We start from the raw sequence: 24868 nt of genomic DNA on the forward strand, positions 1-24868 counted from the left end.
TGAGCTAGCTGCCAAGCCCAGACAATATTTATGAGTCATTTAGGGGTGAAGGCAAGGACATGCTTCAGACAACCCATCACTGGTATTTGCAAACCCATTCCAGGCCACCATCCAATGATTTGGAAATGTTGGGGGGAGGGGGAGGTGATAAAAATTGTTCAGTGAGGAAACCCAGTTAAGTAGCATCCACAAGTCCTCTAGAGGCTAGACCAGCATTCTTCAACTTCGGGTTCCCAGCAGTGGTTGGACCACATCTCCCAGCATCCCCAGCCAGCCTAGCCAATGGTCAGGGTTGATGGGAGTTGTGGTCCAAAACAGTCTGGGGCCCCAAGGTTGAAGATCTCAGCCAGAGAAACCCTATACAGTGGAACCTCGGGTTGCGAATGTGATCTGTACGGGAGGCACATTCACTACCCGCAGCGTTCGCAACCCGCAGCACCGCGTCTGCGCACATGCGTGACGTGATTCGGCACTTCTGTGCATGCGCAAAGTGAGATTTTAGCGCTTCTGCGCATGCGCAAGAGCCAAAACCTGGAAGTAACCCATTCCGGCTCTTCCGGGTTTGGAGCAGTCCATAACCCGAAAACGTGCAACCCACAGCGTTCGCAACCCGAGGTGTGACTGTACTCAATACCAACCTATGAGTCCACATATCTGAACCCTTTATACACAGTCATCTTGCCTCTACTTCCCCCCAGTCTCACAGCTGCTTCCTTCCTGGGGCAGAATCCAGCCAGCCTCTCCCGGAGCTTCATGTCCTCTAATTTACCAACGTTGGTTATAGTGCTGAATATATATTAGGTGCTTCATTTCCTTCTTCATTCCTCTTCCTCCCTAACCTCCCTCCAAACTCACATGCAGTGTGACCGTGTGATATTTCCAATTCTTATCTGGCAAAACTTTTTTAAAAAAAAACCTCAGATAATTCCTTGACCCATTTGGGCAAGCATGTATTCCTTTGCTCATTGTCTCAAAGCTTTGTTGGACATAAAGGCATTTGTGCATTTCCTAAAGCTACGATTAATAGTAAATAATAAATGCCCTGCTTTGCAATGTATTTTGCATCTCAAGGCATCCACGTCGTTTTCATTCGCACTTACCTTGTTCCCAATGGCCTTTTTCGGGGGAAAGTTAAAACTTCTCACTTGGTGATATTTTGCCTGCAACTTGTGATGAAGGACTCTGAACTCCGTGTATCTTCGATAGACATTCCACTCATCGTCTTTTATCCTTATATATACCTGTCGGAAGTAGATTGTGAAATAAATCCATTTTAAATCGAAGGTATAGCCATGCAGAATGTCAGAAGAGCCCTGATGGGTCAGACTAGAAGTCCATCGGGCCCAGGACCCTGTTGTCCCACATTGGCTTTCCTACATTTGCTCAAAGGGACGTAGGTGGCGCTGTGGGTTAAACCACAGAGCCTAGGGCTTGCCGATCAGAAGGTCGGTGGTTCGAATCCCCGCAACGGGGTGAGCTCCCATTGCTCGGTCCCTGCTCCTGCCAACCTAGCAGTTCGAAAGCACGAAGTGCAAGTAGATAAATAGGTACTGCTCCGGCGGGAAGGTAAACGGCGTTTCCGTGCGCTGCTCTGGTTCGCCAGAAGCGGCTTAGTCATGCTGGCCACATGACCTGGAAGCTGTACGCCGGCTCCCTCGGCCAATAAAGCGAGATGAGCGCCGCAACCCCACTGTTAGGTGCGACTGGAGCTAACAGTCAGGGGTCCCTTTACCTTTACCTTTGCTCCCTGTCAGCTGTCACTCATGAGACACTCTGCCTCCAAACCTGAACATAAGTCACTGCCAACAATGAAAGCAAGTACAGCACTTCTAGCAACAACACATCGTCATAAGATGCTCTTAGAATCGTATAACTGTAGAGTTGGAAGGGACCACAGGGTCATCCACTCCACCCCCCTGCAATGCATGGATGTGGGGCTTGTACCCACAACCCTGAGATTAAGCGTCTCGTGCTCTACAAGCTGAGCTATCCCAGCAGGATACTTGAGTATATTACTGTTAGAAAGTGAGCCTGCTGCGTCAGGCTAAAGGTTTATCTAGTTCAGCATCCTATTCTATCTAGTCCAGCATCCTGTTTTTCCAGTGGCCAACCGATGCCTCTGGGCAGCAGTGGAGGAAGCTGCTCGGGCGCCTGAGGCGGGGCACCCAGGGGTGGGGCGAGTCACCCATAGGGGCGGGCACACCATGGGGCCTCCAGAGTCTGCCTGCCTCCTCCCACTCAGCCGCCCTACAGGTGGACCATTTGGACAGCGTGGAGCCTGTGTGCACCCAATTCACCATGTCTCTCCCAGGGGAGAGGCGTGGCTCGGGTGCGCCCCTCAGTGGTGACACCCGGGGCACCCCGCACCCACTGCACCCCCCTTCTTCTGCCCTTGCCTCTGGGGAGCTTGAAAGCAGGAACTGAGCACAATGTGCAAATGTGCCTTCTGAATTTGTAACTCATGACTGATTCTTTCCCCCCTTTACCCATGCCTCCAGTTCCCTTCCTGTCACTTCCCACATGTCATATATGAGACTGTATGCTCCTTGGGGCATAAACCTTCCTCTTGTACTATGCAAAGCACCATATATACCAATGACACAATCGTCATAGGATTCCTCAACAGACCTCTCAAATGGACTAGAGAAGCAACTTTGCACACAACCTAGGAGAGGAGGGCAGTTGTCACAGAGCCAAGAGCAATGAGTCATATTGTTATTATTTATTATATTATATTATTTATTATTTATTAAATTGGTATACTGCCCTATACCCGTAGAACACAGGGTGGTTCACAACATAAAATCACAATAAAACAACAACAGAAAATACATAATCATAAAAAACCGATAATCCTCCCTGTACCAGTCGACTTCCATCTCGGTCCCATTCCAACAGTGGGACCATCACTCAATGCTAGGGCACTGGCTTTGGATGCAGAAAGTCTAAGGTTCAAACCTTGTCATCTTTAGTTAGAAGAATCAGGTACAAGATGTTGGGAACAATTCCTCCTTGAAAGCTTGAAGAGCTTTCATAGAAGACACAATTGGGACTCAGAAGGGATGGGCTTTGGTGCCCTCTCTACGCTGTTGGACTCCAACCCCCATCAGTCCCAGGTATTATGGCCAATGGCCAGGCATGATGGGAGTTGTAGTCCAGCAACACCACTTTAGCTACCCCTGAACTAGAGGCACCCAGTAGAAGTCAGCTTTCTATGCAGAACTTACTATGGGATTTCCTTCTTTGGTTTATTATTTTGTGCTTCTGAAGGCAGCTTCCTACATGTATACAGATGGAGAATCCACATAGCCATTCGGCAGGTGCTCATTTATGAATACAGGCTCTTGCTGCTCAGGCTACAGCCTCTTACGAGCTTCCTTAATAACTTTGATTCAGCTTCATTAACTCCCCGGAAGCCATGCAAACTCCTTGTTTACCTTGCTGTTTGGCCATTGGTAACGAAAAACAAAACAAACCCTCCAGTAAGATATTTATTTAAGGATCCTTGTTGTGATTTCAGAATTTATTACTTTTCCCCCCTAAATACCCTACGAGAAACAGCAGAACGAAGCATCTTAGCACGGCCTACTTTACTACTGATCCATTAAGGCATTATTTTCAAATTGACTCTCAGGAGGGTTCATCTGCCTTCCCTTCCAGCCAAATCATTCCTACTTTCAATGTGAGCAGCCATGGAGGCTTCTCTGGCGATGAAAGTGACAAAGCACAGGATACAAGGAAGCTCCGGGGAACAAATCCCTGATATTCTGAAGGTAATTCAATGTATTGGGTCAAGTGCTTCTCAACCGCAGGAAGCAATCAATCAACTGCAGCTAGTAGTTGATGGGACTCGAGTACATCAGCAGGAGAGGAGGTTTACAAGTGGGAACCTGTAAGAAAATGTTGCAGCACAGTTCCAGCACTGCTCCTGTTTGGGCCAATGGGGGAGAGCTATGTAGGGGATGTTTAGAGTGGGAGGAGGGAGGAATCAGAGACGAAGGAGAGAAAATGAAAGAACTCCCCCCCCCGTCCGCACGCTTCTGAAATCTACAGTGGTACCTTGGTTCTGAAACATTCAAACACCAAGGCACGGCTTCTGATTGGCGCAGGCGCCTCGGAAACAATAGCCGACAGCCACATCGGATGTTCAGCTTCTGATAAACATTCGAAAACTGGAACACTTACTTCCGGGTTTTCAGCGTTTGAATTGTTTGAGTACCAAGGCGTTCAAGAACCAAAGTTCCACTATACAGTGGTGCCCCGCAAGACGAATGCCTCGCAAGACGAAAAACTCGCTAGACGAAAGGGTTTTTCGTTTTTGCGTTGCTTCGCTACACGAATTTCCCTGTGGTCTTGCTTCACAAGACGAAAACGTCTTGCGCTTTTTTTTTAAAGCCGCTTGAAGAGGCGCAGTTGCGACGGACCGTGCTTCGCAAGACGAAAAACATCGCAAGACGAAAAGACTCGCGGAACGAATTATTTTCGTCTTGTGAGGCACCACTGTACTTCGGTGTGCTAAGTAATAAATACATGACTCCTGTTTGAAGCTGGTTGCATGGATACTATAACCTGTTAGCTGCTCAAGCTCAATTCCTTCCCTCTTCTTCATTGTCCTCTTTTCAGCTGATAACTTCAGCAAGTCCTTTAATTTTGCTAGATGTCATGGACTGGCTGGAGGCAGAGGAGTGCTGGGAGGCACCAGCTGGGGAACCCCCCAGGGGAAGAGTCAGGGGATTGGTGGTGGAATGAAGATGAGAGGTCAGAGGAAGAGGAAGGAGAAGACTTGGGGGGGGTGAGAAGCAGAAGAGGTAACAGGGTTTAGTGAGCAGGAAGAGGCTGTGGCAGAGAGCAGTTCAGACTCCAGGCTGAAGCAGAGGCTGGAGAGGAGAATGGTCAAGACTCAGGAGGCCCAGTTGAGACAGGCTGCTGAAGAATCCAGGGAGTCTCTCCCTCATGCTGCCACCAGCTCCCCTCCCCCCAATCTCCTAGAAAATGCAGAGAAATGAAGAGTGGACAGTTTGGTGGTGTGCAGATGCAGCTTGCGACTGCTGGGCAAAGACCTGGAGAGGAGGAGGCCTTAAGAGAGCAGTGGGAAGGCAGGGACATTCAGTCCTCGCATTGGCTTCATGGGGGAAGACCTACCAGGAAGAGTTGCTGGGATCACTAAGCCTGCGCTGACTTGGTTTCTTTGAATAAAGAGTTAACTTCACAGACACTGTGTTTTTTATTGCTGACCTATGCTTGACTCCAGCTCCTGTCACTGAGCTTCTGGCTCCTTTAGACCCTTTTCTCTCCCTGCTCTTTCCTCGGGGCTAACTTCTGAGCCAAACCAGTGCAAGCCAGAGAAAGGCTGCTCATCTTCAGATGATGGCACCCAAAGTTACAGTATGAAAAGTTTTTATGAGACTGAAGCATGCCCTTACACTCTTTCAGGAATTGGCAGCATGGTGCCCATGGGCACACACATGCCCTAGGAGACTTTCCCTGGTGCCCACGGGATCCTCTCACACCACTGAAATTAGGCTTGAAATAAGTATTTTGTAGTAACAAAACAAGTGTCGGCAGGTGCTGGATTGGGGTGTTTGTATATGTGCTATCCACGACAGTTGCTCCAGTTTGCAAATGTCCCCACGGGCACAAAAAGGTTAGTAACCTCTGTGTTCTTTGATAGAACAAATGCTCCGTCAGTGCAGGAAGAGCTCACACTGCTTTCTTTCTATGTGGTGCTAAAGAAGAATATGAAAGGAGCTGGAGAAATAATACAATATTTCATGCCCACCGCCCCTTTGGATAAATGCTTAACCCTTCAGTTAATCAAGCTGCATATTTATTAAAGCATTCCAGGTTTTGCTGATAGATTAGCCTGCAATCCTAAACATTTTACTAGGAAATAAGCCCCAATGAATGCAGTGGGATTTATTTCTGAGTAACCATGTCGCAGTCAAATCACATAACATGCTAAACCATGGTTTGCGCCAACTGTAGTTCAGAACCTAAACCACACTTTGACTTTCCAAAGATGAGCACCACCATAGGAGGCAATAATTGATGCAAGGTCTGGGGGAACATAAAGGTTTTAGCCTGGCACCTAAAAACTGACAGAGGTGGCGCCATGCACATCTCCCTAAGAAGAACATTCCACTTGAAAAGGCCTGTTCTCAAGTGGCTATCCTCCATACCCCCCACAGGTGGGGACACAGAGAAAGGCGTCTGATGAAGACCACAAGGTCCAGGGTGGTTCATAAAGGGAGAGCATTCATATTCTAAAAAATGAGATTCGGCGACATGTGATGACTCACAATCTAGTTTTAAGAAAATTAAATAACCAATTGAACCAAACTATGGTTAAGCTTCCTTATCTACAGTTTGGCACAATGCTGGAATTGAGCTATATACTGATGGGAAAGTTCTGGAGACACAAAAATTAGAGACGGGGTCAATCAAATAAGAAATATTATAATTTGCTTCAAATTGCTGGTGATTTGTTTTTCCAGAGGGAATGCAGGTGTTCTGAAAATGATCATTTCAAGATATTACAAACACACCCAAACTTCTAGCTCTGACAGCTTAAATTTCCAATTCCTGAAATGCAGCTGTGACTATAAATTCTGTGCCATTTATTTTGTAGCAAAATATAAGGCTGAATCTCTTCTGCACATCAAAATTCCTTTTCTCCTTTGAAATTAAGGGTTGTTGGTGGGGTGCTGTGTTGTGTATTATTGAAGGTTATGCAGTTTAACTGGAAGATTATAAACTTCCTGGTGCGTGTGGGTGTTGTGCTGTCACCAGCATCCATCTGTCTTGGGAGACAATGGAAGAGTAAAGTCATACCACTGGAGAGTTACAGTGCATGTGGGTGAGTGGGTAACATCTAGAACATCTGATAATACTGAACCCCGCCACACCACAGTTTTGAAAGCTCTTGAACTCTAACTAAGCCACTAATTTGTATGGCCCCTTTCCCCAGTCAGCAGTCACATGCTGTAAGAATGCCCTCGGGGAGAACTCCAATATGGCAGGATTGCAAGTCCTTAAAACTGGAAGCAAACCCAGAGGAGGACACCCCAACTGGAAAGATGTCAGGGGCAAGGCAAATAAAATGCATTCATAACTTAATAAGCAGGGGAAATCAGCCCTGAGAGCTCACTGGAAGGACAGATCCTGAAGCTGAGGCTCCAATACTTTGGCCATCTCATGAGAAGAGAAGACTCCCTGGAAAAGACCCTGATGCTGGGAAAGATGGAGGGCACAAGGAGAAGGGGACGACAGAGGACGAGATGGTTGGACAGTGTTCTCGAAGCTACCAACATGAGTTTGACCAAACTGCGGGAGGCAGTGGAAGACAGGAGTGCCTGGCATGCTCTGGTCCATGGGGTCAAGAAGAGCTGGACACGACTAAACAACAACAACAAAGCAGTTCCCTTCGTGTGTTGAGGCTATCAACTGTGGAATTATCCAGGAGTTAACAAGACAGTTCTTCTCCACCAACTGCTACTCAAGAGGCATATAGCCATCACGCCTAGTTCCAACTGATAGTCTTAGACTCCATGAATGTGTCCCACCAAATCCTGGGGTGGTCAATTCCATAAATCAATTTTGCACCATATGATACAATAATTTTCATATTTTGTCTGTCCTGAATCTCCTGTCAGTTAATTTGACAGGATGGTTTAATGCAGGGATAGGGAATTTGTGGCCTTTCAGATTTCTTTGGACTTCAGTATCTCTGACCATTGGCCATGCTGGCTGGGGGAATTCAACAACATCAGGAGGAATGCAAGTTCCCCACCAGGTTCTAGGATTATAAGAGAGGGAGAATAAATACACAAACTCTATCTCCTTCTTCCACATCAGGGTAGACAATGTGGTCTTCCTCCAATGTTGCTGGACTACAGCTCCTATCAGTCCTAGCAAACATGGTCAATGGTCAGAGATGATAGGACTTCTAGTCCAACATCTGGACAACACTATTTTGGCTAGCCAGGTGTGGAGAAAATTTGGCCCATTACCTCCAGCATCATGGCCAATGGGCAGGGATAATGGGGGTTGTAGTTCAGCAACATCTGGTGGGCTAAAATGTTCCTCACACCTGCTCCACACAATCTTTTCTCCTAGGGAAGGTGTGTCACTACAATGATCATCACATTTATCTTTTTCAGCTGCACAATATCCTACAATATTTTCCAAGTGAGCCAAATATGAAACTTACTGAAACATTTTAGTTTGTGCCTACCACTTCCTGTTGAGATAATGAAGATTTAAATACGGATGCCAATGCAGAAAAATGTAACGTGTCCCCTGATATTTAATTATATACCTTTTAAAGAAAATTACTTTGGTGTGAGGTCCTGGTGTAAGTTCCTCTGATAAATTTAGTTCTTAAATCATATTTTTTCTTTCTTTCTTTTTTTTCAAGTAAAAGAAGACCAGGTAAACCCATTAGCAACTTAGAGGAGAAATGAATAAACGTTTCAGCCATCTTTTAAAAATTAAATTACAGTGTATTGGGATCCTTAATTACTTAACAACAGGTTACAGCTTAATATGCAACACTGAACTACATGATTCACCAACACTATGATTTTCTCTGTAGTGGAGTACAGGAAAAAAATTGGTTTTGTATTAAAACCTTGATTAGGAAATGGGGAAATGACATATTAGGTATTATAAGCAGCTAAAACAAAGGAGAAATAATGCTATTTGTGGGAAAGACACAAAAGAGAAGAAGGTTTAAAATTATGTAGTTAAAGGTTTTTGCCTCTATGTTCATCACTAATGCAGATTTCAAAACCAGAGCAGAGGTAATAGTTGGACTACCACTGGGAAGACCAAGGATCAAATCTCTATTCACTGGGTGATCTTGGGCCAACCACTATCTCTCAGCCTAACCTACCTCTCAGGGCTGCTCTGAGGATAAGAGAGGAGAACCACCTTGTGCAATGGTGTGAGCCAAACTCAACTTTTTCTATGGTTCATTTCTGTAGATCATGACACAAGAAAAAGCTGGCATAATGTGATATAAAAGGAGATCCCCAATATGACCTATTTTGACCCTGGTACAAGTCCCTATCTTAAAATGTCTCCTGAAAGGCATGAATAAATATTCTCACGTCCTAATACTTAATGTGAAGAATCTCGCTACCAGCAAAAATTAATTAGCACCTTCTTCAAAAGCCCTGGGTTCCACATAGGCAAAAGTAATATAAACTCAGGAAAGAGGGTTTATCTCAAGCTAGAGCTGAGACAATCCCTTAAAAGGTCCAATGTTGACCTATGAGGTAGCTCACTTGGGCTTCCTCAACATCATAGGCACTGCCTCCTAGGGGCCCAAACACTTTTGTTGCCCCCCCCTTTTGTAGAGGGCCAGGCCCCCTCAATGTTCAGAGGGTGTTGGGCTCCCTCAACCATCCTAAGAAGCTGGTGCCTCCACCCAACACCTAGGTCTACTCTGAACAACCTCCAACTGCTTGGATAGTTAAGATCTGTGCCTGCTGGTTGGCGTGACCCCACTTCTTTTCAGGAATACCTCACTGAATCTGACCTACACACCCCACACTTTCTTTTCCTCCCCACCGCCTATGCCCCTTGCACAACTTTGGAGTGTGCCAGTGCCAAGCAAAATCTTCTAACAAAGGAATATGAAGGATCCACCTGGGTCTGGATCACAAGTTCAAGGGAGACCTTCTATTCAAACAAAGACACACACACACAATTTATATTGGTAATTCAGACATTTTAGGGACCACAGAAAGCTGTGGTTCCTAAAATGGAAACTAAGAAAACGCGAGAGGAAGTGGAAGATAAAAGGAACCGTGGAAGGAGAGGAAGGGAAGTCCATCAGTGACTGTATTTTTTTTTAATATAATAGAATATGTTATATGTAATTTTCTTTTTCCTATTTATTATTACTTTTGGGGGTGTTTTTCACCCCTTGTGTTGAAATCTATCAGAAATGCAAATTAAAAAATAGTGGGGTGGGGGAGAGAAAGCTGCCTTATATTGATTCAGACAATTGGGTGCATCTAGCTTAATATTGTTTTAACTGACAGGCAACAAGCTCTCCAACCCAACCCTACTTGGAGATGGCAAGGATTAAACCTAAGACCTTCCACAGGCAGAGCAAATGCTCCACTACTGAGCCACAGTCTCTCCCATACATTATGCTTTATGCACGATGAGAGGATAAGAACACAGGAGTGAGACTCTCCATTCATCTAGGCTGATGTTTCCCAAACTTGGGTCTCCAGGTGTTTTTGGACTACAACTCCCATCACCTCTAGCTAGCAAAAGCAGTGGTTAGGGATGATGGGAACTGTAGTCCAAAAGCAGCTGAAGGCCCAAGTCTGGGAAACACTGATCTAGGCCAGTTCTGTCTACTTGGACTGGCAGTAGCTCTCCAGGTTCTCAAGCACAGCTCTTCCCTGTCACCTAACACCTGGTCACCTACCACCATCTTCAAAGTGGAGATACCAGCAGAGATTGAACCCGGACTTCTGTCATACCAAGGCATGTTCTTCACCAATGAACTGCGGCCCCCAACCCCGCAGAAGCCCCAAACCAGTTCCTTAAGCACAGGACTGCACATGTTTAGGAAACTGGGTTTTGAAGAGGTCCAAAGTGATTCTATTTTCTCCACAACCGCCATAGCAACTAGAAACTTACAATCGCTTATTCCCAACTCCCCAAACAAAAGCCAAGATTCTCGGGACTTTAACAAATGTTTCAGACATCCAATTATAGAAGCTTTAAATGCTACAGTTATGCTACTGTTAAACAGGCTATTTTAATTGCCAGTGTTCCATGGTATCCCACAGAAAAGCCAATTTCCTCGGGCATCAGAGCCAAATGCCACATAGGAGCAGAGAATGCCTAGCAATACAGTTGTGTTGGGAAATCAACAGCATGATGGCAAGAAGGGGAATACAGGGCACTAATGTCAGGGCCAGAAACCATAGAACTGTATGGAGTTGGAAGGGACCCTGAGGAACATCTAGTCCAGCCTTTCTCAACCTGTGGGTCCCCAGATGTTGTTGAACTACAACTCCCATCACCCCTAGCTAGCAAAGCCAGAGCTCAGGGATGATGGGAGGTGTAGTCCAACAACATCTGGGGACTCACAGGTTGAGAACCGCTGATCTAGACCAATGCCCTGCAATGCAGGAATGTGGAGCTGTTCCATAAGTGGATCAAACCTGCAACCTTGGCGTTAATCCGTATTATGCTCTAACCAACTGAGCCATCCCATGGCTGAGTACTTACTGTCTGTGTGCCTAAAGATTTCCCAGTATCTCGGGCCCCACAAGGAGAACATGTTGGGAGTCATTCTGCACAGAAGCAGTAAAGATGTTTGTACCTTTAAGAACAGTGTCTGTAAGCTCTGGGCTGATTGGGTACAGCTGGCCATGACTACAAAAGGAGAAAAGCTGCAGTTTGAACTCTGCCTGCAGGAAAAACACCCACAAGCTTTGCTGTTTATTGTTTTGTAATAAAATCTTTATTTGGTTTGGTTTTACACCGGTCTCATGGAGTCACAGTCTCTGTCATCTGCCACCAGTGGAAAATCCCCCTCTAAGAGAACAGTCATTCATGGAGGGTAGCAACAGGAAACTCCCTCAGCTCAGTTCAGAAATTACAAGGTTTTTCTTCAGACAACTCTCACAAAAAGAAATACTTAAGTTTCTCTCCTTGCCTCACTTTTAAACTGACTCTACGTTGGGTACACTATGCTGCACACCTGATTCTTTAGGGCAACTGACCTAGTTTGAGTGTGGTGCAAAATGGGAAGGACCTTAACTTAGTGGCATAGCATCCATTTTGCATTCAGGACTTCACAATTTTTGTCCCCGGCATCTCCAGGTAGGACTGGGAATGCCCCCTGCCTGAAATCCTGGGGGGATGTTGCCTGTCAGTGCAGACAATGCTGAACTAGATGAAAAAATGGACTGACTCAGTATAAGGCAACTTGCCACGTTCTTCCATTCCAAAAGCTGGACCGAGCAGCATCTCAAGCTGCACACCTGATTCTTTAGGGCAAGGTGTAACCAACCTTCCGTCCTCTGGATGCTGGTAGACTACAACTCCCATCATCCCTGGCCCGCGGCAATGCTCGCTAGGGGCAACTGGGAGTTGTAGTCCCACAAGCTCTGGAGAGCCACAGGTTAGCCACCCCTACTTTAGTGGGGAGTGTAACCTTGTCCAGAAAAGGCTGGTCATATTCTTCTCGGCGGCAGCTAGACTGGTGACTGGGAGCGGCCGCTGAGACCATATAACACCAGTCTTGAAAGACCTACATTGGTGCCCAGTACGTTTCTGATCAGAATTCAAAGTGTTGGTGCTGACCTTTAAAGCCCTAAATGGCCTCGGTCCAGTACATCTGAAGGAGCGTCTCCACCCCCATCGTTCTACCCGGACACTGAGGTCCAGCTCCGAGGGCCTTCTGGCGGTTCCCTCACTGCGAGAAGCCAAGTTACAGGGAACCAGGTAGAGGGCCTTCTCGGTAATGGCACCCGCCCTGTGGAACACCCTCCCACCAGATGTCAAAGAGAACAACAACTACCAGACTTTTAGAAGACATCTGAAGGCAGCCCTGTTTAGGGAAGCTTTTAATGTTTGATGTATTACAGTATTTTAATATTTTTTTGGAAGGCGCCCTGAGTGGCTGGGGAAGCCCAGCCAGATGGGCGGGGTATAAATCATAAATTATTATCATTATCATTATCATTATTATTATTATTACTAAGTCACCCACTGGATGGAGCTTCAGTGAGTTGGCCCTTGTCCAGTTGACTGTCATATCACAACTTCAGGTCGCCTATATACCCAGCTAAAACACACCACCCATAAACTCCTAGGAATATAAGTGATTGAGGACAAGTAACTCATCCACTTAGATCCCCACACCCCCGCCTGCAAGAATTAATATTATATGCCCCACTTTTCTCACGAAACTGCTATTTTAATGCATCTGTCATGAGGTTTGCCGATTTGAAACTCCTGGCTCTTTCCTATGGCTGCCTGCAATGGCCCTCAGAAGCCTCACTCCCTCCTGGGGTTTTCAAGGCTTCGTGATTGAATATAGCCCAAGGGGTAGTTCCAGCTACACTGGGGGAAAGGCACAGTGCCATGGTTACTCGTATTTATCGCTTCTAGCCAAAGGCTCTTGCGAAATGTACAGTATCATTAAGTGTGTGTCACGCAGAGATATGATGCAAAATATAAAATACAGACCAGAACAATAAAGTCTCATCAGCTACAGTTATCCCCTGCAGGGGTAAGAGCCTTCTTTATTCATATTTAGTTACTCATTACAGAGTTAATAGTGACCGCTGCACATACTAATAAGTAAGCCCATTCTTTGAGTCATTATCCTTATGCAGTGCCCAAGAAAGAAACATCAGCAGACCCGGTGGAACCATGAGTACGCAGGGGGAAGGGGGCCTAAAGTAAAGAAGGGGAGTCCAAAACAAACCAGTGAGGACAAAATGCTGGTAGATTGTTGGGACAAAAACCTCGAAGGGAGGAGTGGTGAGGGAGATTCTAAGACGAACACCACTACTAGGTCCATCTAGTCCAGCACCCTGTTTGCCCATGGTGGCCAACCATGTTATTCTTTGGGGGGAGGCAGGGGGGCTGTAAAATTATATCACTTATCACTGTAGTTAATACAGTGGTACCTCGGGTTAAGAACTTACAGTGGTGCCTCGCAAGACGAAATTAATTCGTTCTGCGAGTTTTGTCGTCTTGCGATTTTTTTCGTCTTGCGAAGCACGGTGTCAGAAAAGTTTTGGAAAAGCTTCAAAAATCACCAAAGTCTTCAAAAAAGGCTATGACACCACGTGCTATGAGTTGCTCCTCGAAGTCAAGTTGCAACTGTATTAACGGTGTTAAGAAAAAGGAAACCAACTTGCAAGACGTTTCCGTCTTGCGAAGCAAGCCCATAGGGAAAATCGTCTTGCGAAGCAGCTCAAAAAACAAAAAACCCTTTCATTTTGCGAGTTTTCCGTCTTGCGAGGCATTCGTCTTGCGAGGTACCACTGTAATTTGTTCTGGAGGTCCATTCTTAACCTGAAACTGTTCTTAACCTGAAGCACCACTTTAGCTAATGGGCCCTCCCGCTGCCACCACACCGCCGGAGCACAATTTCTGTTCTCATCCTGAAGCAAAGTTCTTAACCTGAGGTACTATTTCTGGGTTAGCGGAGTCTGTAACCTGAAGCGTCTGTAACCCGAGGTACCACTGTACCTGATATGTAGGTTATTTAGTGCTCCTTTCTCTTTCCCGATCGGGCCTCAAAAATCTATTGAAGATGTTTAGTAAACAAAAAAGCCTACATATAAATCACTCTAAGAGCAAGATTTTCCACAGACACAGCCCCAGGTATAGATGGTATTTGGATCACAGGCTACCGGGGAGAGGGAGGGGAATGTTCATTTAGATACCTGTGTGTGCTCTTTAACGAAACCCTCTCTTGGAAGGGTCATATGGAGGTAGCAGAAGTCAAAGCACAGAAAACCATAGGTCAGGCATAGGCAAACTCGGCCCTCCAGGTGTTTTGGGACTACAACTCCCATAATCCCTGACCACTGGTCCTGTTAGCTAGGGATGATGGGAGTTGTAGTCCCAAAACATCTGGAGGGCCGAGTTTGCCTATGCCTGCCATAGGTTGCAAAGTGCTTACTCAAATGCTCCATGGAATTGAAATGAGGGGCTCTGATTCAAGCTACGTAAAACTGTGCAGAACATCCCCCACCCCCAAGCTATACTCTGCCATCAGAAGCTCTTCTTCATATAGAATTCGAGTGGACAACAATTAAGGCAAGAGCGGACTGCACTCGGTTAAAGTACATTTCTAAAAATGCTACTATGCCTATTTAATATTTTCCTGCTCTGTACTATATGGAATTGGGTGATAACCACTCTGGAAAGCAGCTTGTCACTATGTTTTAGACTAATATTTTTCTCCTGAACTCAGCTCTGCTTTGACCTTGAATAAGTGTCAACTAAGGGAGTGGCTCTTCTGGACAGAATCTAGAAGGGAACTGCAAATAATTAGACACACCACATTTTCCTCTTGGTATCCGCTCTTGAGAACAGAACATTTTAGAGCTAGTTATCTGACCAAACTCTCATCCACTTCCTTATAAAATGCCTTTATTGAGCTGTGTTTCCAAAGTGATGCCCACTGTAGTCTTGGATGGCCGCTACAACAAGGTCTCATATACAGCAGACTTTGTATTTGTGGTCAATCTGAGGTGGAAGACATCACTCATTATCTGTTAGCCTGCCCCTTTATATAGAGACCCAAGAGATCACTTTCTGAAACATTTGTTCACCCTGGCAGAAATGGTCTGGCTGCAAAAAACCAACAAAAAACTGGAAAAGAGAGCTAGATAAAATCACTATATATTGTTGTGGTGATTCAGAGGTTTAGTTTAAAATCAAGCTGGTAACCTCCCTCTTAGATCATGGATGTTGGTTCATATTATGGATGTGAGATCTTTTATTTTTCTATTCGTACAGTTGCTGCTGGTTTGTCATGGCCTTTTGCTAGAAGAACAAACTTATATTTGAATTGAATGAATTGAAATTTCCCACACTCCATCCTTAACATGGAAGGCATGGGGAGAGGATCCTAATTAGCCGTGTAAACTCATTTACCACTTTCTGTGACCATAGTATCATTATTCCTACTCCTCTTCTTCCGTTTAGTCATGTCAACATCTGACCCTTTTCTGCTACACGGGGAGCATTCATCACACACTGAGTGCATCCCATCACTCACAGTGGGTATCACTTTCCTTCTGCTCCTGTTTACATGGCCGGTCTAATATCTGGCAATAGATTAAAAACCAGTTAAAACACTACGTTTAGAAATAAAAGTTTAAATAAAACAATTAATCACAAGTGTCAGCCTGCGTTATTTATGGTTACAACCATATACCAAACAATTAAAACGCAGCACTTAAAAGCAACACATTTTTTAAGGAAAATCATTAATCTCATTATAATATGACGTTAATTTAGGCAGCCAGTATTAGCACCGTTCAACCAGTCAATATTAGCATAGCTTTTGCAGGCCCCTTAAATCACAATTATGGGGTTTCTCGTACTTTAGAGTAGCCAGGCTGGAAATTCTAGCAAAATTCAAAACCCAAAGATCCCTGGCAGCAAATTGGATACTATCTAGTGTTAGTTCTACACTAGAGTAGACCCAGTAACAATAATGGAAATGACCAACTTAGGGGTGCTCCGATGATAACTTAGGAAAAAACTTTGCTTTGGGGGCCTTCTTTAGGGTGTAACTTGAAAGCAGACAGCCGAACTTGGGTGAAAAAACAAACTCTGCAGCCCTCCTCCCCAGTTACATAGCTATGGCCACCCAGCCAATCAAACTTTTAGCCACATCTGACATAGAGATTGTTCTAAATTGATTCACTTATTAGACAACCAGTTATGGAATATGCTGGCCTTTGGAAGAAGCATCTTTTGACCTTCATCCTTCAAGTTTGCAAAAATAAAGAGTCAAGTCTGATTCCTATCAAAATGTCAGCAAATTATTCTGCTCTAAACTGGGGACATATTTGAGTTGCCTGGCGTATTTATTGAGAGAGTTCCCCCCCTAATTATTTCAAAATGTCAGGTTAATATATGGTGCAAGGGTAGCTCCACCAAGGGTGCAATCAATTCATTTCTGGGCTATATTCAAAGCACCAGTTTAGACCCATAAAGCCTTATGCAACTCACTGACTCAGACCCTGCGATTGTCATCGGAGACCTTCCTCCGTGTGACTCTTCCAAGGGAAGTCCAGAGTGTGGGAACGTGAGAATGGGCCTTTTCCATTTTTACCACCATCTTGCTGGTACCCATAGTCCAACTGCCATATCAGCTCAGAACCCTAATAGATAGTTGCTGTATTTCTACACCATTTTTTGTGCATGTGGCCATTTGAGCATGGTATTTTGTGCAGGCACATGCATGTACAGTGATACCTCGGGTTACATATGCTTCAGGTTACATACGCGTCAGGTTACAGACTCCACTAACCTAGAAATAGTACCTCGGGTTAAGAACTTTGCTTCAGGATGAGAACAGAAATTGTGCTCCGGCGGCACGGCAGCAGCGGGAGACCCCATTAGCTAAAGTGGTGCTTCAGGTTAAGAACAGTTTCAGGTTAAGAACGGAGCTCTGGAATGAATTAAGTACTTAACTCGAGGTACCACTGTATCCCAGTTTTCCTTTCAAATTGTAGCTGGTCCCTGTTCCCTTTGCTGGAACTGAGACACAGAGTTGGAACAGTGAACGAAAAACAACAACAAATGCTGGAGCATTACACAGAACGGAATGGAGTAGAAGATGTTACTATAAGCCGGCATCAATTATTTGTAATTGGAATGCTATTTAGTAAGGGCCACCACATTAAAAAATGTATAAAGGAGTTCTGACTCATTACAGAGGAAGAGGTGTATATCAACACCTAAAAGAAAGGCCCTGACCTTAATTATTCACTCAAACTACTCCATCCATTCAACCTTCCACCTTAATGCAATAAGGAAGCTCCTTTTTCATAACACTGGACCCAAATAACTCATTTACGAAGTGTTTTTAATCCCCCCCCCCCCAAGTTGCTTAATGCTAGAAAAAACAGCTGAAAATCATCAAAGCAGAATCACAAATTCTTATAACCCGGGAGAAGTACAGCCATGTGTGACTCAAGGCTAGCAAAGTCTTACTGAAACTAATCCCTCCTAATCCACTTTTGCGGAAGATGAGCAGGAACCAGTATACGGATATTTTTAAAAACTGTGCCTGTAAGATAGCATTTCTGGCCTACTTCATTTTCTGCACCATAACATCCAAGATGGCCAAAATCTATCATTGGCCCCTTGTATCAGTTCCGCGAGCTTTGATTTCCCTCTCGCCTCGCAGCAGGTCCCAATCATTTCCACTCTTTGCCCAAACAGCAGGGCTAGCCAATTTCCAATGAGCTATTTTTTGAAGAGGCAAAAACAAAACTAGAACAAAACATACTAGCACCCATGAGGGGGGAAGCTATGGCACTAATCTGATGACAATTTACATGTAAATGACAGCGTTGTGTTTCAAAGAGCAACAAAACATGGCACGCTGTGGATTAGAGAGAGCCATTTCCAAGTAATAAAAATACATCAATAAAAAATAAATTCATCTTCAAAATTTGGCAGTTCAACCAGCAGGGAGAATTAAAAGTCATTAAAGAGCTCCCTGGTTGCAAAATAAATAAATAAATAAACAAATATAAATACAAACAAAAGCTCCATCATTTCTCCCACTGCTTCATCCAAACTGGAAACCCTCATTTAGGTTTTATGGACATGGCTGTGTCCTTTTTTCATTTCTCTAATATTTTGGCTCAGTGGTTTCAAACCATTAAGCAAAACAAGCCTGTCGTAAGCTGTATTCCTGCAAGAAAGCTCATTAGGGCTTCATTTTGTTTCAATAAGGCATTATCTGAGAACACACGAGATGAGCCCTAGTAAAATTTACTGTAAGACTTCAATATCCATTACAAAAAGATGCCTGTCCTTGTTAGAAGTGCAAAATCTATTTTGCTGTTCTTCAATTGTTAATCTGAAGATTTGTTTTCTAATGATCCTCCAATCCTATACGAATTTTGCTTGGGAGTTAAATAAAGTTGAAACCAGTTGCACTTATGTTCAGCAAGTTGCATATAAGGAGAAAATCAAAGCAATTTAAATAGCTAAGTATATGCAGAAGAGTTTGTTTGAACACTCCCAGATTCAGGGTGAAATCCAAAGTTTTATTTATCTTAGACAGAGCCTGTTGGGCTTTGTATCAGCTGTTGGACAGCATGTTCGCAACCTGGAATAGAGCTGAGTGCATATAAATTTGTTGATTTCAGTGGATTACAGCCAATCTACAAAACAGTTCAATGCATGGCAGTGGAAGAAAAATATATATTCTTTGTGAATTTTGGTTCCATGTGGCTTTAAGTTTAAAAGTAAAAGTAGACTCAACGAAGTGCTTGTTGGACCTTCTTTGCCAACCGAGTTTGCACAGCGACTGGGGCGATGGAATAAAAACTTTCCTGCAATATCTTTGCTTACTTTTATTTTTAGATAATAATCAAACAGCTACAAAACACCCCTTCCCACCACCTTTCCTCAACAGTACTCAACAGCATTCCCTAACAACATGGGTAGGCAAACTAAGGCCCAGGGGCCGGATCCGGCCCAATCGCCCTCTAAATCTGGCCGGCGGACGGTCCAGGAATCAGTGTGTTTTTACATGAGTAGAATGTGTCCTTTTATCTAAAATGCATCTCTGGGTTATTTGTAGGGCATAGGAATTCGTTCATTTCCCCCCCCCCCAAAAAAAAAATATAGTCCGGCCCCCCACAAGGTCTGTGGGACAGTGGACCGGCCCCCTGCTGGAAAGGTTTGCTGACCCCTGCCTAACAGTATTTGTATAACAGTACACATTAAAACCATTAAAACCACTTGATCAACTGAAATACAGTTTTCAAATAATCAATTACCCTATCACATCGCTGCATTTGGTGCAGCAGGTAAACTCCCCCTGCTAATTAGTTAAATTGTTAAGATACCTCAGGTGTGCTGAATTGACAAGAGGTCACAGATGTGCTGCCATGCAGGTCATAATTACAAACACACACCTCTGAGTAGCACCATTGACCACATCAATGTTAAGAAAACCCAACGGTGCTGTCTTCTAGGAAGAAGATACCATGCTAGAACCTTAATACGAGAACACAGGAAGAGCTTGCTGGGTCAAGCCAATGGAACATCTAGTCTAGCATGCTGTTCTCATGTTCCACAGCCAGATGCCTGCGGGAAACCAGCAAGCAGGATTCGAGTGGAGCATTCTCCACTCCTGCGACTCTGATTCCAGCAAATGGCCTTCAGAAGGATTGCTGCCTCCAACCATGGAAGCAGACCAGAGCCATTGTGGCTGGTAGCCATCGATAGCCATCTCCTTCTTGAACACGATTCTGTGTGGGGCTTCCTAGCTAGGGACACAAGTCACCTATAAGAAATTCACAATGTGGTATAAGAATGTTTGTTTGTCTGTGTCTCTCTCATTAAACCAGTTTTTTCTAGCAATTAACAGCAAAATGGTCCTGGAAATCCACTGTGAGGGATGGTGCATAATAATATACAGTGGTACCTCGGGTTACAGATGCTTCAGGTTACATACGCTTCAGGTTACAGACTCTGCTAACCCAGAAATAGTACCTCGGGTTAAGAACTTTGCTTCAGGACGAGAACATAAATCGTGCTCTGGCAGCGCAGCAGCAGCGGCAGGCCCCATTAGCTAAAGTGGTGCTTCAGGTTAAAAACAGTTTCAGGTTGAGAACGAACCTCTAGAACGAATTAAGTTCTTGACCCAAGGTAAGGTAAAGGTAAAGGTCCATTAGGTCCAGTCGTGACTGACTCTGGGGTTGCAGCGCTCATCTCACTTTATTGGTCAAAGGAGCCAGCGTACAGCTTCTGGGTCATGTGGCCAGCATGAACTAAGCCGCTTCTGGCAAACCAGAACAGCGCACGGAAACGCCATTTACCTTCCCGCCAGAGCAGTACCTTTTATCTACTTGCACTCTGACGTGCTTTCGAACTGCTAGGTTGGCAGGAGCAGGGACCGAGGAACGGGAGCTCACAGGGATTTGAACCGCTGACCTTCTGATCAGCAAGTCCTAGGCTCTGTGGTTTAACCCACAGCGCCACCCATGTCCCTGACCACCCATGGTACCACTGTACTATTCTACACAGGAGCATTGTATGTGGCTGATAGGGGGAGATGGCTGCACCCCATGTAGTGATCCGCCTCATACAATGTTCATGGTGAAGGACAGTACATCATCATACCCAAGGGTCAGCAAACTTTTTCAGCAGGGGCCAGTCCACTGTCCCTCAGACCTTGGGGGGGCTGGACTATTTTTTTTTGGGGGGGGGATGAACGAATTCGTATGCCTCACAAATAACTCAGAGATGAATTTTAAATAAAAGCACACATTCTACTCACGTAAAAACACCAGGCAGGCTCCACAAATAACCCAGAGATGCATTTTAATTAAAAGGACACATTCTACTCATGTAACACACTGATTCCCAGACCATCCTGTTAGGATATTTCCGTTCCACCTTAAAAGGGAGCAGGCTTTGTGAGTCACAGAGTCTGCGCATGTCCTATTCATCATCATCCTCAGCAGCTTTCTCAGCTTTAGCTGCTTGCTTGACATCACCTTCATCCTCCTCTGGGTAACTCTGGAAAATTCCCACATTTTCCCCCCACTTAGGATTGTACTCAACACTCCTTGTGAACTTAATGGACTTAGAGTTAGTCATCCATACCCTGTATGCACCTTTTTCGTACCCCATGAACAAACCATGTGCCCCACGCTTCCCAAGCTTGTTGGTTTGTGGGGAGTGTACCCACATGTCAGATCCAAAGATTTTCATGTGCTTGATGTTGGGTTTCTTGCCAAACATCTTCTCATAGGGGGTACAACCAATGGGTGATGACAATCTGCGATTAAAGGTGTAAACAAAATTCCCCAAAGCCTCCCCACATGACCGTTCTGCAGTCGGTCGAAGACACTGACTCAGAACGGTCATGTTTTCCTTTGTTCTGTTCAACGCTAAATAAAGTCTGTAAATATGCTCTTCTGCGGTGCAGCTTTTCTGGCTGTGTTTTCTGCTGATAAAGAGTGTGCACGAGCCTGGAATGTGGAAGTCTATTTCTAAGGTTTCGTGTCGCTAATTGCTGGATCTGCGTGACTACGGGAGATCGATGGACGTCCGGCAGCCGGCTTGGGGCCATGATGGACTATATCTCCCTGGCAGTATTCCCAACACATCCGTGGGCCGGATTTAGGTGATTGGGCCAGATCCGGCCCCCAGGCCTTAGTTTGCCTACCCATGTCATACACCATCGGCCAGAAGACCACCTTTTAAAACTTCATTATGTGGCAGCTCTAAGCTGCTAGAAAAAGAGGTAGATTTAAATGTCATCCCTTCAACCTCCATGGAGGATTTGGGGTGACTAAGACCTGGGAGTCAAGGGTTCAAATCCCCACTTGGCCACAAAGTTCACTGAGTGAGGGTCAGTCCTGCCTCTCAGCCTAAGCCCACCTCACAGGGTTGCTGTAGGGAATAAATGAGGGGGAGAACCATGCATGCCACCTCGAGCCCCTTGGAGAAAAAGGAGGGATATAAATGCAAAAAAATGTGTAACATCAATCAATCGATTTGGGAGAAGCACATGAGTTCCCAACACACCAAATCCTTCTGCTATCCTTCTCATTTCCTGGGTAAGGGAGTTCTCTCGGGCTCTGGATTGATCCTGCTCCACCCATGGCACCTCCCAAAGGGCTATAAACAGCTTGCTGTCTGGACTGGAACCTTCCCTACGAAAAGTTCATCATCATCAAACCTTTATTGGCATCACTTACAAACATTCAAAATAAATAGGCCAATGCTATCTCGTCGCCATTTCAACAGTACAGTCAGTTGCCAAAGGGAAGAAGAGGCGAGCAATCGATTTCACCTCTATGGGTCTCTAGCAAGGGCAGGGTCCTGTAGCGTACTTCGGTGGCAGAAAATCAAATACAGTGGTACCTCAGGTTAAGTACTTAATTTGTCCCGGAGGTCCGTTCTTAACCTGAAATTGTTCTTAACCTGAAGCACCACTTTAGCTAATGGGGCCTGCCGCTGCTGCTGCGCTGCCAGAGCACGATTTATGTTCTCATCCTGAAGCAAAGTTCTTACCCCGAGGTACTATTTCTGGGTTAGCAGAGTCTGTAACCTGAAGCGTATATAACCAGAAGCGTATGTAACCCGAGGTACCACTGTAGAGGAACTTAGCTACTGTCTTGGTGAGCTCTTGATCTCTCCCCTGCAATAAGAAGAGTATAACCTCTGTCTCTGGTTTCCATATTGGGATACATAGGTGGTCTATGAATTGTTGGCAGAGATCATTATATATTTCACATTTAAGGGCCATGTGAGCTAGAGCTTCCACTAGGTGGGCATCACATGGGCATATCCTATCTCCTTCTGCCATACCCGCAAACCTACCCCAAAGGAGGTTAGAAGGATTACAACTGACCCTAGCCAGCGAAAAAGCCCTTCTTTCTTGCGGGGCTATGAAAAGTTGGTGGGGCTCCCTTCATTGGAGGCATTTAAACAACAGTTGGATGGTCACCTGTCAGGAAACCCTTAGCTGTGATTTTTGCGTTGCAGAGGGTTGGACTAGATGACCCTCGGGAACCATCCCATCACCAGAGTTCTTTAATTCAATTACTTTTCATGCACTCTACTCTTTTTTTAAAAAAAACAAACACCTGCACATGCCTAGGGAGAAGTTGTGGGACAGGAAGATGTTTCTGGCAGTTTTACTACCTACATATAAGTAGCTGGAGGGCTGGGAGTGTGGAGAGACAAAATCTCTAGGGTCTCTAGACAATCTGAGGTGGGGAAAAGCTCCTTCCCGACATCAAATACCAGTCGAAAGGAAAGCCTGCCCATCTAATTTGCTCTTCCTTTCCCCTCACAAAGATAACACGACACAATCCAATTAGGATTCTTCTTTTATGAAGTGATTGGAACGCCAAAAATAAATACAACAGAGCATGGCCAAATAAAGGAAGCAGATGCATCTTCTGATTTCCCCCAAAGAACACAGATTTTGACTGCAGCGGCAGAAAAAAACCCAAGGTGAACTCTCTAAAAGCAGCACCAAAAAAAACAGATGCAATTTACATTTTGACACAGCTGCGAGGCTGCATTTATGAGCTCTTTGAAAACGATCTGGTTTTTTAAAAAAATAATAACAAAAAAAAATCTGTAGTAATCATTTGGGACTAAGGAAGAAAAAATGGAACAATGGACCGTGTCAGTTGAGATGTGAGAAGCTCTCTGTCTCCCTCTCATTACTTTGGCAGAGATACAGGATTAATTATAAAGAATAAACATTCATTTCAACAAAGCCATATTTTAACAATGGCATACAGATTGCATGCATAGTAATTTCTGAGCATTTTTTAAAAAAATGATAATAAAAGATGATTAAAAGTAATATACATGGGTAAAACAAGGCTTGGAACTGTAAGCAGAAGCTCTAGCAAAATGAGTGGCAAATGGCTTATAGTGGTGGGAAATGTCTTTTTTGAGGAGGGACTCCAACCACAATCATACCACTCAGAGATAGCCTGGCTATGATGACACCCAGTCTGATAACCTCCTGCCTGTCTGATTGTGTTGGAACTACAATGTGATGTACATGGGGCTTCCCTTGGAGATGGCCAACTAGAGTAGATTGTGGCTGCCAGAAAATTATCTGTTACAGCTGGATGGATTCAGGTCACATCGATTCTGAAGGAATCACACTGGCTGCCTATTTGCTTCTGGGCCAATCACAACACACTGATGCTTGCTTACCTATGAAGCCCTAAATGGCTTGGGATGCATATCCTTGAAGGACCATCCCTCCCTGCCTAGGTCTTAAGAGCTGTGGAGGAGCCTCTTCTTGATAGTCCACCTTCAGATGGGTTGTGCTATGTTTCAATGGGAGAAAAAGCCTTCTTTGCGATGGGGTTCTGTTTCTGGAATGCTTTCCCCTTAGGCCAGGCATAGGCAAACTTGGCCCTCCACATGTTTTAGGACCACAACTCCCATCATCCCTAACAGGACCAGTGGTCAGGGATGATGGGAGTTGTAGTCCCAAAACATCTGGAGGGCCGAGTTTGCCTATGCCTGCCTCAGACGGATGCTTGGTGCAGTGCCAACATTTCTGTCATCCCGGTGCCCACTGAAGACTTACCAGTTTGCCCAAATACCATATTTTTCGCTC

The 24868-nt window shown here is 44.9% G+C and overlaps 1 protein-coding gene across 4 annotated transcripts in view; it reads right to left on the minus strand.

Moving 5' to 3' along the window:
* The window catches only part of SNX29 (sorting nexin 29), a 238673-nt gene that overhangs the window by 80985 nt on the left and 132820 nt on the right, over positions 1-24868 (minus strand). For all 4 annotated transcript variants that reach the window (XM_081169473.1, XM_081169470.1, XM_081169471.1 and 1 more), the window contains one exon: positions 1101-1241. In XM_081169473.1, the coding sequence (XP_081025599.1) occupies positions 1101-1241 (141 nt within the window). The remainder of the gene's footprint in view (positions 1-1100; positions 1242-24868) is intronic.

This window comes from Podarcis bocagei, assembly GCF_964188305.1.
Source record: "Podarcis bocagei genome assembly, chromosome: 14".
Classification (NCBI taxonomy): Eukaryota; Metazoa; Chordata; class Lepidosauria; order Squamata; family Lacertidae; genus Podarcis; species Podarcis bocagei.